General features: G+C 37.7%; 1 protein-coding gene across 2 annotated transcripts; it reads left to right on the top strand.

Annotated features, from left to right (window-relative positions):
• The first annotated feature begins 1653 nt into the window (after window positions 1–1653).
• LOC132141637 (T-box transcription factor TBX5-A-like) lies at window positions 1654–15956 on the top strand. 2 transcript variants are annotated; one of them, XM_059551330.1, is made up of 8 exons: window positions 1654–1797; window positions 2676–2770; window positions 4305–4424; window positions 5407–5554; window positions 8070–8222; window positions 11593–11684; window positions 12898–13127; window positions 14454–15956. In XM_059551330.1, exons 1-8 carry the CDS (start codon window positions 1654–1656, stop codon window positions 15038–15040), a joined length of 1569 nt encoding a protein of 522 aa, XP_059407313.1. In that variant the 3' UTR covers window positions 15041–15956. The 2 variants fall into 2 exon arrangements, with proteins under 2 accessions (XP_059407313.1, XP_059407314.1); XM_059551331.1 differs by lacking the exon at window positions 8070–8222.
• Window positions 15957–16840: the final 884 nt, after the last annotated feature.

Below are 16840 nucleotides of genomic sequence, written 5' to 3'. Positions count from 1 at the left end.
AAACTACAGCTTTGCAGGCCGCAAGCCACACAAACCAGGGACAAACATCATGTGACTCAAACTTTTTATTTCAAGCGTCATATTAAATGAAATCCACGTGTCTTGTTTAGGTTTCATCTCCATCGTTAACTAATGGAGACCAATCTTTCAGAAACGTATGCCATCACATTATTCTCTGTATTTAATTTTTAATTTAATACATTTTATTTTACTTTTTATTTTATAATGCACACTTCTTAAACCTGATTTGACGAGAACTAGATGCAGATTTACAATAACATGCATGGAGCGCATCAGTGTGGTACAACGAGACGTGATGCGCACGTGTTGTAGGCTATATGTGCGTTTAAAATGTATCCTCATTCAAGAATACAGAGCTTCTGAAGGGTGGGGTGCCGTGGGGGGCAGTTAAACGGTGGGTGGACCGATATTGTGTCCACATAGACTACCTACGTGGTTCATCCCAGCGCTTCCGTTTTCCAGCGTATCGCATGGGGTTTGACCATTAGAGAAACAGGAGAGGGCGAGGGAGGAGGTTACCGTGCTTCTTTTCTCGAGGAATACTATTAATAAAGGAAAGAAGAAGGGCTGCCGTGCTCTGAAATGCAATTAGTGCACATCCAACGCTATCGCATGAAGAAAGAGTCGCATTTTTAATCGATATAGGCTACTCACTTGGACGCTTTCTGCACGAAGATTCTAGCCTCATCGAGGACACAGAGGAAATCCATGGGTTCACAGAGCAGAATCTCGTGAGCTGCATGCTTGGAGTATATGTGAAATTCAAAGGGAAGTTCGCAATCGAACCGACAGTGTTTTGGAACTGATAAGAGCGCTTTGTACCGTTTCAGAGATTTGTAAAACTTTCTTTTGCATCGGAATTTAAGGTAATGCCAGTGTCTTCGAGTCTGATTCATTTAGAGTTGTCACACTATAGGCCATCGCTTCTGATTTCCTACAGCATGAACCATCGGCATACAGATGTGTAAACTAGAGCTGCGATATCTGTGAGACATAGTGTGGTCTACTGATGTTGCAAACATTGCAGAATTTTTTTTCAAACAATTGAGCTTGGATTATATGCAATGGCCGAGTTCTTCTGACATACAAAGAGAGCTCTAACAGAGGCGCGTGCGATGATTTTATCCCAGACTTGGAATATAACTCTTGACCGGATTTGAATTCATAGACGAGTGAAGCAAAATAATGATAATTTAAATAGCTGTATGTTTTTATGCATAAGCATTATTAATGTGCATGTGTAATGCATATGTTTGTGTTCAAAGAAAGTTGCATTGACTTCGATAATTTATGTCAGCAGACTTTCAGAATGATCAATACTGCACCTCCCTGTTTTCGCGGGACCGTATCCTAGTGTTTAAATGAAGAATGCTTCGAAATCAGAGGATATTTTTTGTAGAGATTTTGATTAATATTGTGGGGTTTTTTCGAAGTGTATTTCGTTTGTTGTTTAAAGATATAATAAAATAGAGTTAGGATACGAATTTCTCATTGTGATCAAATGACTTATTAAAGTGCTGCAAGATAGTCTGGAGGAAGCCGAACAACACAGATGCTTGTTTAAACGACAAAGGTGATAAGGTTTATTTCTTTCTTCTTCTGTCATGTAGGCCTCCCTCTCGCTCCTCTGACATGGCGGACAGCGAAGACACCTTTCGGCTCCAAAACTCTCCCAGTGACACCGATTCTAAAGATGTACAAACCGATGGTAAATCAGACAAGCAGATTGGAGCCGTCAGCAAATCCCCGTCATCCCAGACAACCTACATTCAACAGGTAACAACTACTGTCTTAACCATTCTGCTCTCTGTGTGTGTGTCTGTGTGTGTGTGTGTGTGTGTGTGTGTGTGTGTACCTACTTTACCAAAAAAATTAGTTAAAAATTTGGCCCTAGAAATGAGCCAAATTTTAATAAATCTCTACTGGGAATGTCCGTATTGTTTTATTTGTTGTTGTATTCTAAATATAGGCATTTTGTTTTAAACTGTAAAACACAGGAAGGTTGCAGTTAGTGTTGGGTGTATCATAGTATTTATGCCTAGCTGTATATAAAAAAGTCAATGGAATGTCTCCATTTCTACAGCTAACTAAAGGTGACATAAGAAAATGAATGAAGCTGTGTGGTACATTCGTGACTTGATGTTGTTCTGAGGGCTGCAAGAGTAACACTTACCGAAACTTACAGTGACACACGAGTGCTATCGAAGAGGATTCAGAAGTGGACCGACCGAATGAGACTACAAACTACTTTTGTACTATACTTTTGTGTGACATCTTTTTGCAACTACAGTTAATGCAGATGAACTTGTGTAATAGTTGACAGCAACTAGTTCACGTATTTCTGAATAACTTCTCTCTCTGTCGACATATAATTTGACAAATATTCGTTCTAGCAATCCAACTGTGTTGTTAGTTAGTTAACTCAAGTTAACCCAAATTAAGTATAATTAACATGCGTGTGTGTAGCATAATTCTACTAACCAAATCTTGCAGTCTATTAACAAATAATTATGTATTTGGAGTGATTTAATCATGATTTTTAAAGCTGAACAGCTTTTTTTATCTCCTCCATGTACATTTTGATGTAATTTTGAGCGAATGAAACACTACAGTGTATTCTGCACTCTCAACGTCTGCATCTGTCTTTTCAAAAGGGAATGGAAGGGATAAAAGTTTACCTGCACGAGCGAGAGTTGTGGGCAAAGTTTCATGAAGTGGGAACTGAAATGATCATCACCAAAGCCGGGAGGTAAGACACATGTTTACAAATGTTTTGAAAATGCATTACATCTGTAGTTTTAGGATAACCGATATAAAAACAAAATGCACAATTACTATTTTTTTTCCATTGTAATCATTATATTACGAATTAGCCTATTGTAATAAATACATAATATATTACTAATTGTACACTATTCATTATATGAGTCTATTAATTTAAATATTCTCCCGCTGCAATGCACATAAAAATTAGATTGTATTATAATTTATCCATTTTGATCTTTAACGGTACACTGAGGTTTGCCTGGGGCTACAGACATAAAATTTAAACATTAAACATTTGTATCTTTGTATAATTTATTATTTTAGTAGGCTATTATTTATACTTTGCATTATTTATTTTTTATTACGAATGTGATTTTAAAATGTGAGTTTGATTTCGCAGTGTTAGCAGTAGGCTAATTCCAGTAAATCATTAAGCATTGGTTTGGCTGCATGATTTAGTTTTTATGCTAATTGTTATAAAATATTAATCATTTGGATTCTTAATGCAGATTTTTCACATTTTCTAACGGACATACACCAAACTTAGATCTCACTTTAAAACTTTAAGAGCAATTGCTTAAAATATTACCATCGCATACTATTAACAATTATGTAGAATGAGCGGGGATGTTAATCTGTTTAAGGTCACTATAAGCTATGGTTAAAACAATACTCTGGTGCTTTAGGCCAGAGCTTCGGCAGGTATCCTTCACTATTAGCAGAGAAGTGTTTCAAAATACATATTGAACACTGAAGTTAGTAGTTCGGCAATTGTTGCTTCTTTGAAAAAAACAGAGGGCCTCTCAGGAATCAGATGCGAAAAAAGAAAACAAGAAATCAACTTGCTAACTGCTAACTGCGACTTTGCTGTTGCTTAACATTCTGATTAATGCGAGAGAATGAAACGATCGCTAAATACCGAGATCATCGCTGGAAGTTAACGTTATAAATGTCTCAATGATTCTGAATTCATGATAGCAAACAGTTTTGTCATTTACTTCTTAAAAGTACACTGCTCCATTTTATATGTGTATTTAAATACATGCATTTCTTAAAGTGAACACATTCAAACATGAAACCCTTATCTGACCCATTGAATGAAAAATCACTTTCATCGCCTACTCGCATTTATGCATACTTTAATAGTTTTATTCACTCAACATACAGTTGTTTTTGTTTCTTGTCCTTATATGTTTGGATTATGTGCCTCATAGGCCTATGTAAGGGCGTTTATATCCTTTATGGAAGGTGCTATCGACTGAAAGAGTATCCAACTCGATCAACATAACTGAAGCTGTGGTGCGTCAGAACTTTTCTCCACGAGCACGTCAAAACAAATATTCTATGGCTTTTAAAACGACTGATTTCGCCTATATAGGTTTGAAATTAATACAAGGTTTTTTTTACACATTCATTTAAAAACAAAACTTGTTATTTTGCCATCATATTTTTAATAAAATTTTCAGCACATTTTGTGTGCAATGCATGCTGTAATATTTTCCCATTTTGATCCACAGGCGGATGTTCCCAAGCTTCAAAGTGAAGGTCACCGGGTTGAACCCAAAAACCAAATACATTCTGCTGATGGATGTCGTGCCAGCGGACGAACACCGCTATAAGTTCGCCGATAACAAATGGTCCGTGAGGCATCGATTGTTTTATTTAGAGTTAAAAGTTAAGGATGCAGGTTTATTTATTTGGTTAATTATATTTCTGACATTCTTTTTTATTCTCTCTTAAGTGCATGGCTTCTGGAAAACTTTCAAAGTGGTTTAAAGCAATCGTTTTAAGTTATTGCTTTTTATTTTTGTGTCCATCTTCTTAGCCACCTTCCAGTAATAAAGACAACTTCTTCAAATATTTCTTACAAGACCTAGGCAAATTATAAAGCTGGTGCCACACATATTTAAATAAGACTCATTCATTGTGTGATCATTAAAATGTTCCTTATTGGTCACATTTGTTTTTACATTTCAGTTTAATCTATTTCAGCTTTAAAATGTATAAGGATGAGAAAATATGGCCTTCACATTGCTTTACATACAGTTCCCTCTGCTGCTGCACAGAAAACACTGAACTGGTTTTATACTCCTTTTTCAGGGTCAGTGGTTTTAAATTGTTGAGGTTATTGAGGGAGGATGTTCACAAGCCAATATCCCTGATAATTACCCATTCTGTGCAAGCTCTGGAACTAATGGCCCTCTTGATCAACCATCATCTTAGCCATTAACCAAATAAATTGTTCTTTGAAAGACATTATGTACAATGCACAAGGCACTGATGCATGATAAATGGGAGGTAGCAGGCTGGATTGCATTTTGATTGCAATAAAAGAAACATGTTGAGGGAACAAAACATTATCTTTGAGTTTTAATGAAATTATCCTTGTAATAATTCATGCATGTTCAAATAAACAGAATCTAGGTAGGGTGACTTTTCTAGTCAATACAGCAGAGAGCAACAATATCAGTGACACGGGGAAAAAAGTACTTTAAAAGTAATCCAAAATATTTCAACTATAAAAGACTACAGTGGTGAGGGAAAGCAATGTGTATTTAAAATGAAGCAAATGTATGTTTAAATAACAACTGAAAATGCTGTATTTTGCACACGGTTCAGGTCTGTGACGGGGAAAGCAGAACCTGCGATGCCGGGAAGGTTGTACGTCCATCCGGATTCTCCAGCCACTGGCGCGCATTGGATGCGGCAACTGGTGTCTTTCCAGAAGCTGAAATTAACCAACAACCACCTTGATCCGTTCGGACATGTGAGTGAATAACTCATTCATGTATTTGCTTTGAAACCTTTTGACTGAATAAACAAATATATAACTGCCAAAATCCTCACATGTTGGATTGAAGCTGTTTGAAATCAGCACAGCAGAGAAAGAGGATTTGGGTTTTTAAGGGGTCACACATGCAGATCTGATCAGGTAGTGTTGTATTTAGGCTCTAGATGAGGAAATCCGTCCCTGAAGAGGTGCTGCTGACAAACGCCAGAACAGTGTTACAACCAAAACACACATCTTAAATCCCGTAATGATAATTGTGACAACAGAAGCACCAGCAGACAGCCTCAGATGTGGAAACACTAAATTCAGATTATAAATGTACTGTCTGTAAACTGATGTGGGTTCAGTTTCAGTTTTATATGATTTTATTAAGCATAGCATCGACTTATGCACTGTCAACTCATGAGGTTTTTGTTATTAAGAAAAAACAGCCCAAGCCTCAATTCAAGTTCAAGTCTCTCAGTTCAACATTTCTCTGATTTCTGGACAAGCCATATCACTTTCGGTTTGAGATTAGAAAACAAGCACTGTGTCTGTATCTGAACAGATGGTGCTTAGATCTGCATATCTTTGACTGTGAGCAGTTTGCTGTTTAGTTCTGATCACAATGTTGAAGTCAATCAGGCTTGTTTTGTCGCCAAACCTCAGCTGGTAGAATGAAATCGGAGCCCAGCTGCAATGCGAGCCGAGTTGTACATTTCTGTCCAGAATGCATTTTTGATTGGTTGCAGTGGTTCTTGGCATGCCCCAAAAAAGAGCGCTCTGGGATTTATAAATGAAGTTCTGCTTCTCGACCAAAATAACAATCTATCGGTTTGTTGTTCCAGGTGGTTGAAATAATTTCAGACCTATTTATAATTACTAGTCTCAGAAACAGGGCTGAACATGCAATAAGCTGGAACCTGTTAGGAAATGCATAAAACCAGCCAATAGTTCCAAACTCTGTCTTAATTAGACTCCTATGATGAGATAAAGATGTCTGAGTCTGAAACTCACAATAATTCCCAAGTGGACAACTTACCGAACATGCACACAGTAAAAGCAATAGTTAACTTGTGAGTATAAGAACACGGTTTGAATTTTTCAAGTTGAAGATGTTTTTAGAGTGAAGAAAATTAAAGCTTCGGCTTTGATCATTATAGTACCATTCATCAAGTGTTCAGTAGGCATACACATTCTTTGCCCGAGTCAAGATGGTGAAATTTGGATAACTGTGCTTCAAACTGTTTATATTTAATGACGCCGTGTGATGAGTGATGGACAGAGGTATACAAAGGCTGTAGATCTGCAGGGTTTGGGAGTCCCTGTGAGGTCGGCAACATGAAAGAGTGGGCCAACATTCATGGCCCTCAGTGATCGCTCACTATCATTAAAGACTATCATACAGCATGGGGGCAAATGGAGAAATGGGCCGACAGGGGACCCAGAACAGACAAATGCTGCACTCCCCGTGGGTGGTCCCACAAAAGACTTCTCTCATATCCATACAGTTCTCCAAATATTCTTATATGTCCCACTCTGCTTTTCGCCAAAGCTGTGTGGTTGCAGTTCTTGTTTAATCCAGGCAGGCCTATACAGTGTGCAGGGTTATGCCAGATGCTTCAGAAAACTGTGAATTATTATTATATTGCGACATCACAGATATTAAAGCAATGCGTTTTGCTTTTTACCTTTAACAGTAAATCATCCTGTCCATCCCGAGCAAAAGCAATATTCTCCACTGAGAGTGATGTTTAAAATTTACAGCAAGTCCTGCTTTCCAAGTCTCAGTGTTGTGTTGAGGCAGAGCGGCTCGGAGGGAGTGGACCGATGTCACTGATCAAAGGAGAAACGCTGCAGTTGTTTGGAAAATGCATGTGAGGGGAAAACACATGAAAACGGAAAATAGGAATGCATGTGTGTGTACACTTGGCATGCTCACCCAGAATGCAAAGTTTAGACAAAATCCACTTAGAGAAGCCTACATTATACACGCACAGAGGACAGGAACAACTCATAGCCAACGAGAACTTGAACAAAAGTCTTTTTGGGTGATATTCTTCAAATCCATACTTAAGACAAGTGCACACTACAAAACAAGCTACTAAGTATGGACAAGCACTCTTGTAAATCTTCTGTTTGGTAGACAGAATGTTATGTAAGGTCTTGTTTTAACAGTAAAAAGCACTGGGCTTTACTCCTTTAGAGATGGACAAAATAAGGCAAAACGGGAAAAATGGGACAGTGCTGGGAGTGGATGTTATTGGAGAAAAAAAAGGTGTTTAAAAACGCAGCAGATAGCAAGAAGAAAAACCTTTAAACTCACAGTTCATAAGTTATTAGCGATGTTCCTTCGCAATCACATAAATCAAGCATGGTAGCATCATTCTATATTAAATATCTTTAAGTCTATTATTATTTATAATCGAAGAAGATCATTTAAATATTATGCACGTGAACACTAGGTTTGCTTTACTTGGTCAGTCATGTTTGCGCTCTATTTTCTCTCCAGATTATCCTGAATTCCATGCATAAATATCAGCCCAGGATTCACATCGTAAAAGCAGATGAAAATAACGGATTTGGATCCAAAAACACCGCTTTCTGCACTCACGTGTTCCCGGAAACGGCGTTCATTGCAGTCACGTCTTACCAAAACCATAAGGTAAGCAGCTAGACGGGAGAAAATATAGACGAGAATTGTTGTGATCATTTTTAACATTATAAATATGGCGTAAAAAATCGATTTTGTGAACGTGCGAAATTATAGAATTAGCATAGAATTGTCTGCATCAAGAAAGTGACACAAATTCGTCTTAACTTATGATTCCTGGTTGATTTAATATTTCCAGCACAATTACTCTCCACAAAAACAGCCTGATTTGAAAATTTTGCCGAAAAAAAGAGAGAGGGAGAGATTTTTGCACCTATCAAAAATATTGTCGCTAATTGTAACTGGTGGTAATTATTTTGATACGAATTTTTAATACCTATTTATTTATGTAACAAGCAATTATATATGTATTTATTCACTTCCCTTTTCCTGAATTCACGAAAAGGGATCAGATCATAAGTCGGTTAAGTGATTTTCTGGAAAGCAAAGCTTGTCTTGCGTGTATAGAGTCAGAGAACAGTGTAGCTTTTAAACATCAGCGTGAACTGTTACATTACACATATTACTTTGGAAGAAAAGAATAAAAGACGTCCGAAATGTTCATATGGCTACTAAGCACTATAAAGAAATGTTGCACTAATCATGATTTATTTGGTCAGCTGTTATACTTCTAAGAATATTTCCATTCATGCAATCAAAATTCGATTATTGGTATATAGTCCAGTTACAACCCTGATATTTCTAACTCAAAACATGGTTGAATATTATATGGCAGTGAAAAAAGTCGTTTGTAAAAATAACTAAATACAGAGATAAATGACTGTACACCTAAACAATATGTACAGTGTGTCCTTAGAAATAATTACGTTATTTGCTTTAAAAAAAATCGTATTTTCTTATTATAAAACAGATTATTTGTATTATCTGTGTGTTGTTGTTGTCTCTGTGCACTGGAATATTGTGTCACTAAAACAAATTCCTTTTATGTGTAAACATACTTGGCAATAAAGCTCTTTCTGACTTCTAAAAGACTGTCAGATGCGTATCTGTGATTGTGTCATACTCTCTGCACTTTTAAATGGCAGTTGTTAATGTAACATTCATACAGTCGTTTTGCGCTGTGGTCAAATAAACCAAAAGTTGGATGTGAGGAGCCGACATTTAATTGGAAGATCATGTTTGCAAATCAGAACATGATAACGATGGACACTACTCATCTGGATAACAGATTTGTGTGATATGTGATTTCACTGATGTGAGAAAAAACACAAGCATTTAAATTCAGATCGCTTTTGTCTACCTGTATTTATTCATTGATTGCTATTCGAGTAAAACACCGGGACAGTCACAGATTTGTTCATTTGGCGGATCTTATAAGGCCTATCGATGCTTTTTAAAGAGATGCATTGGCCCTCGCTCGGTTTTTTTTACCCTTGATTGTAAAACAAAATTTTTATTTTTAATTAACGAACATTATGATATCTATTGATTATTTACTTTTTTATTTTCTTTTTTACTTTTTCACCACTCATTACTTTTTTATTAGGCTAATTAAATTTAATAATTATAACCAGCAATTCTTTTACCTACTAGCCTACATGCAACATAACATTAAGTCTAAGACTTTACAAGACTTTACAAAAATTTCAAGAAACCATACGAACCTTAAAAGGGTAAAAGCATGAGCACCTGTGTCGTCATTAAAAATAATTGATTTTGAATAACCTTTTGGACCATGCGCTTGCAGCTAAACAAACCAGCAAATGGGGATAATCATGTGTAGGTTTACCTTTATCCCACCACGAGCAACATTTTAGACTAGAAGGTACGACACGATTTACGAGACGGTATGGTTTCGAACACCTCATATATGTGTATAAATACAGGCATATAAGGCACGGACATGCTCCTTTTTCTAAGATGCAGTAAACCTGCATAATTAAATAAATAAGTGAAAAAAAAAACATAGAAATATACTGAATACGAACACGAAAATAAGAGATATAAACTGAATAAATATAAAGAGGAAAAGGTAACTGCAGTGAGATGAAACCAAAGCGCCGCCAAGACTGGAGTTCTCCTTCGAAAATACATATTTAGAAATATTTCTGTTTGCACTTTCACGGTAAAAAGGTAAATATTAAGGACACCAAATTGTCACATACAAAACTACTCGGTTTTGTGGCGTCTGCCAAGCGCACAGTGAGTTTATGAGAGCTCGAAGATGCGTCCCAAGTCCCAACGTGTCCATTTTTTACAAGGTCTGATCTCGAGTGAGAGCCAAAGTAGTGTCAAAGATCAGGTCCTGTTAGAAAACACACCACAACAACCAAAAATAACCCCCTCGCAGAGACACGGAGTCCCATTAAAGGTCTATCCACTCAAACCCGCTCATTACTCGTTACTGTCTATCAGATACTAGCATCTTACCCAATCGCTTTTGTAAATTTAGCAAACTTGGGATTAACTTTATACACAAAAGGTTTTTTTTTTTTTGTTTTTTGTTTTGCACTTTGTTTAATTTTAAAGACCTTTTTTCTTTTATAAAAACAGCCGTTTAAAACGTCTTTCACACACTCTGAACATATTTTGTAAGCTATTGAATCAGATATAATAATAATATTCATAATTTGACCAACATAATCAATTGGGATAAAAAAATATGATAATTAATTATAAATAACTAAAGAGACATTATCGTTAAGGCAAAAATAATGTATTTTTTTTATGCATAAAGGCTATTTACAAAAATCAAATATGTTATATTACTGTAGATCTCACACACTATGACAATATTAACATTTATTTTCTGTGCTTCTTGTGTGGAATTATCAGAAACTTTGTTCCGGTTTATGTCAAGACAAAAATCTACCCCAGTCTTTATCCAAACTGACAGATGTTTTTGTGCATTAGTGCAGCATCAAACAAGCCACAGCCTGGTTACATCGAGATCCATCTTTTCATCATCTGCTGACCATCCCAGAAAACCACTAGGATAATTTGTCAATTTATACACAGGGCAGCTCATTATGCTCCTTAACAGACATTGTGCATTAAAACACTCCATTAGATATGGTTTCAAAGACAAGACTGAACAGAAATGGTCTATGCATTGTTCAGTGCAAATTCATGAATGCATTACTGCAAACAATAAAAAAGGAGGCAGAAGCCAATCAACTATAAATCACCTTTTGAATTCTCTTTTACTCTGCCAAGATGATTAGTTTAGGAGTAGAAATGAAACAATGTCTTGTGGGCTCCAAGATGTCACAGCATGCTTTCATGCCATTAATAACAAGATGTCTGGAGTTCAAATCCGGCTGAGAATCTCATCGTTTGTTTCAAGTGAAAAAAGAGACTATGGCAGTATTTAAATAGCGTATACATGCAAGGTAACACTGTTGTGTTGGCTGTTTTACAGATCACCCAACTGAAGATCGAGAACAATCCCTTCGCAAAGGGCTTTCGTGGAAGTGACGATCTGGAGCTGCATCGCATGTCAAGAATGCAGAGGTGAGTCTAAATCTGCGAAGTGACACTTACATGAGCGAGTGCTTGCCTGGAGTTACTTATAGCCATAAACAAACAGCAGCCATCAGCTCAGGTTAGAAGCTCCCTCTTTATATAGGTCTTACAGATAGCACCTCCAAATGTGCTCGCATTGACAGGAGAATTGACCAGCATCTTCAGATGGGCAGTCAGATTAAAACTAAACTAAACAAGACAGTATTGGTCCATGCACAGCAGACACAAACCAGTGACACTCTTGACTGAGGGGACACTTGTCATGCGAGTGTTCCTCTTGAAAACCATCCACATGGCAATCTCTCTTTCAGCTCTGTGTAGCTCCAGAAGAGTTGTCTGCAGTTCTGATATAGTTGGTCCGTTGGAGGCAACGACCACATGGCTCGTGTTCTTATTTTCTCCAGATGACTGCTGTATAGAGTGTGGAAAAACACATTTTCAAAGCAGAAAATCTGGTCGGAGGGCCCACAGCAGCCAACACAGGCATTGTCCACTCCAAAATGACAGACTTCTTGATATACTAGGAAAAAATGGCAATGCTCTTTCCATGCCGTAGTTAACTTTGTCTGTTGTTACTTTCAAACAAGCGAAGAAAGAACTGACTAATGTCTCCCATGAGAGCCTTCTATTGAGTTTCCAGATAATGTCCTGAAGACTTTAAGACCCAACTAAAGCTTGCACGATTCTTCTACTGAATACGTTACACGGCACTGCTATTAACATGACTTTATGCATTCAGCAGATGCTTTCGTCCGATGTGGCAAACAATCAAGAAAGCTGCTACTCGTTATAAAGCAAAAAGTAATGCATCATAAAAATGCAGAGAGGACAAAAGAAACTCCTCTGTGGTGCTGTGTAGAAGTCAAAGGTCCTGATATCCTATCTGTCCTCCACTGTCAAACACTGAGACGTAGCAGGTCTGGTCTTAGTTAAACTCGGACCAACGGAAAACCAGGTCAGTGGTTCAAAAGAAATAGCGTAGGAATTAATGCAAAGTGCCTCTTGCAACTTTTGCTGATTAATTGGCATGGAAAAGCTCCCATCGCAGACATATGGTGAAGAGATTATTCTAACACATAGCTGCGCATCGATGGTGGATGTGGTTAGTTACCAATGTAATGGTTTCAAGATCCCTCAATGAAAGACAACATGGAAATGCATGCAATGAAATGTCTCACAAAGTCCTTTCTGTTTTCCGAAGCACCAAGGAGTATCCAGTGGTCCCTCGCAGTACCGTACGTCAGCGGGTCGGCACCAGCCAGAGTCCGTTCGCCGGGGACGTCCAAGTTCTGTCTACTCCCAGCGGCATGAGCTCTCAGTACTCCTGCGAGAACGGGGTCACAAGCACTTCGCAAGATCTGCTCCCTCAGTCGAGCTCTTATCCTCTGCCCCACGAACACAGCCAAGACTATCACTGCATCAAGAGGAAAGGTGGGTCTATCTGTTCAATTCTTGAAATAGTAGCTTTTATTTTCAAGATCAGTTGTTCCCAGTCATGTTCCTGGAGCCTGCATATCTCTTTAAAAGGAGGGTTCACCCAAAAATTAAACTTTTGTCATTAATAACTCACCCTCATATCATTCCAAACCAGTAACACCTTTGTTCATCTTCGGAACACAAATTAAGATATTGTTGATAAAATCCAAGAGCTGACGACTCTCCATAGACAGCAATGCAACCGAAATATTCCCAGACCCAGAAATGCAGTGAGGACATTTGTAAAATAGTCCATGTGACATTAGTGGATTAAACACAATTTTATGAAGCTACGAGAATACTTTTTGTGCGCAAAGAAAACAAAAATAATGACTTTAATCAACATGATGATGGCAGGTAATTAATGACAGAATTGGGTGAACTATCACTTTAATCAAACACACCTGAGTCAGGCCATCAGCTCATCAGTAGAGACTCCAAAACCTGAAATGAGTGTGCCAAAATGTGTGTGAAATGCTGGGTCTCCTGGAATATGGCAGGGAAACTAGCACTGAATTAATTTCCATTAGAATTGGGTAATATGCTCATGTGTCATATCGTACTATCGTCTGTCTGTGAGATCACCGATACAAAATATTATCCTGCTATTTTATTTAATTATTTATTTACTAAGTTTCTTTGCTGGAGCGTAAGGCTAAAATAAGCCTAATGTTTTAATATGACTTAATTTGTATTTAACATAACAGTTCAATAGAGACATTGCAAGATACTAATCATAAAGCTTACATTTCCTCAGTTATTCAAAAAGCAGCTACATAAACATTTACATTACCAAAGAACATCATCACTGACTTCAGTCTAGCAAGAGTAGATGCAAACACTCCCGTTATAATCAGTGAAGCTATGTACACTGTATGATGAATAAATCTCTTATACTTACATCTGCACTTCATTGTTTATGATGAGAGAATCTGTACAACAGACTTCAATTAGCGAGCGCACAATGAACAATAAAACTCCGGTGCTTCAGCGATGACTCATCTGAACACCTCTGATTGGCTACTGCAGTTCATAAGCTCAACATAATCGTGTGTGATTGGTTATAACGCGCAATGCTGTAAAAATGCAGAAAAATAAATTTAAATGGAACAAATATGCCCCAATATTAATTAGGTAGTATTACTAGCCTGATGATAATAATAATAATTTTTCTATCATCAGTGGCATCAGCCACAGGCGATATCTCTGACTATTGTAAATAAATGATACCATCGCATATCGCCACAACCCTAATTTTCATCCCATTTTGTCCATGTGCAGTTGAGGATGACTGTCACGTGGGAGAGCACTCGTACAAGAAGACCTTTGTGGAAACCTCATCCAGCCAGGATGATCACTACTATCGGCCCGTGAGCTACTCTCAGTCTCTGGGTCTCAGTGGCGCCCCCTACAGGGCCGAGTCCAGTCAGCGGCAGGCGTGCATGTACGCCAGTGCGTCGCAGTCCACCGAGCCTGTGCCCAGCCTGGAAGACATCAGCTGCAACACCTGGACGGGAATCTCACCTTACGCCGGCTGCTCGGTGACCACCATGCAGCAGATGGAGCGACTGCCCTACCAGCACTTCTCAGCTCACTTCACCTCAGGACCCCTCATGTCCAGATTAAGCGGCGTCGCAGGCCACGCCTCACCGCAGCTGGGCGACACTCATGCCATGTACCAGGGTTCCATGTCCCATCAATCACTGGGCCGCCAATGCAGTCCAAGTGCAGGAATCCAGTCGCCGACGGCCGGCCTGCAGGGCAACGAGTACTTGTATACTCACAGTATACCTCGCACCCTGTCTCCTCACCAATACCACACCGTGCACAGTGTAAGCATCATGCCCGACTGGAATGAGGGCAGCTAACTGGATTCTCTTGAGCAGCGTATGAAGCCCCAACATGGAGGAGAGGCGCTTTCCTGCGTATTAACTTGTGAGAGTTTGCGGCATAGGCAACTTAACGGTAAACAGTTCGAGGTCGGTTCAGCTGGCTGAGGCAGCAATGAACGTCTCAGTGTTTGAGCAGGACAGTAACCTGAGACATATATTTGCATGACGCTGACTGTATATCAGGGACAAAGAACTTTTCACTTTTCATGCAAGGACAAATGCACAAGGATGCCAACCTTTTATTGAGAAATCTTTTATTAAAAAAAAGAAAAAGGTTACAGAGTAATTGAGGAAACCAATCCAGTTTTATAATTTTTTTCCCTAGGGCTGCAAAAGATTAATCGTGATTAATCGGATTCAAAATAAAAAGTTGTTTACATACTATGTGTGCATACCGTGTACATTTATTATGTACATATAAACACACACACACACACATTATATATATATATTAAGTATATATAGATACAAATATTTGTAAAAATGATACATTCATGCGTGTGTATTTATATATACATTTATATATACATATACATTATACAACTTTTATTTTGAATGCAAATAATTGTGATTAATCAATCTTTTTGCCGCCCTATTTTTTATTTCATTATCTGAGTTGTTTTTGACATTATACTTTGAGGCAGTAGTACAGAACAAGTCTTCGGGATCTTCTTGATGGTTTCTGTTACCCAGTAGACTAATGGGAATCTGGTCAGTGAGCACCACACAGCAGATCTGTTGAAGTGCTGATTTTAGTTGAAGTATAACACATTTTGGTATTGCAGATTTTGTTCAGGGAAGTTTTCTTCCACTTAAATCACATGTTCACAAATCATTTGTCTCTGAACTACCAGCATGTCCACGATCCAAGAAGTGAGTACAAATTAATTGGATAAATTAACACTTTTTACAATACGGAAATTGTGGCACAGCACACAAAACAAATTTAAAGTACAACGGATTGATAGTTTAACCCTACCTATAAGCTAGGTATCATGGACATACTGGCCTCAGAGTCTCTTTTAGTACACACAAGAGTAACATCTTTACACACTGAAGAGATTCTCAGAGCACTATTCACAGTTAACTCAAAAATGAGTTTTTCTACGACATCTGAGATACAATAATGCAACAAACGTTGGTATGGAGATCTTTATTTTTGGACACTTGTAGTCAGAAGATTTTTCTGTTAATAGTATTTATTTTTTCTTGTATTATAAAACTTGTTCCTTTTCTTTTTTTCAGTACTTTGAGTTTGGTAGTAAAATTTTCTTTTTACTTAAAAAAACAACAACTATGTAACCTGTCTGGTTTATAATTTTGAACTCTTATGAATAACTGTCAAAAACATACAAATATGAATTACTTGGCTGTACATACAACAAAATGTACATAGAAAACAGAATAAATGTAAAATATCCTTTCTTGAAGTCAGTTTATTTAAATGCAACTCTACAGACTGCAGCATAAATCTGTGCCACGGAACAATGCTGCATCATAAACCTATTAATGCTTACCTCCATGAATAACCTCGATGGATTTGAGGAATGACTTCTCAGACCCGATGGAGCTGAAGATTGCTAAAGTAACAGTAGACCACTTTAATAACTGACAATTATAAAAACAACAACTAACAATTATATGAAAACAAACATTACAGTGTAATCAAAAGAGTTCAAGCGTGGCCATCTTTTTAACTGCTGAAGCCTATTTGAGTGCATCGTTTTGGAACCGGTTTGGTTGAGAAATGTCTTGTATTTATATCAGATATTAATG

Source organism: Carassius carassius, chromosome 5, assembly GCF_963082965.1.
Source record: "Carassius carassius chromosome 5, fCarCar2.1, whole genome shotgun sequence".
Taxonomy (NCBI): Eukaryota; Metazoa; Chordata; class Actinopteri; order Cypriniformes; family Cyprinidae; genus Carassius; species Carassius carassius.
Note: the sequence above shows the minus strand (reverse complement) of the source record. Positions and strands in the feature narration are given on the sequence as shown.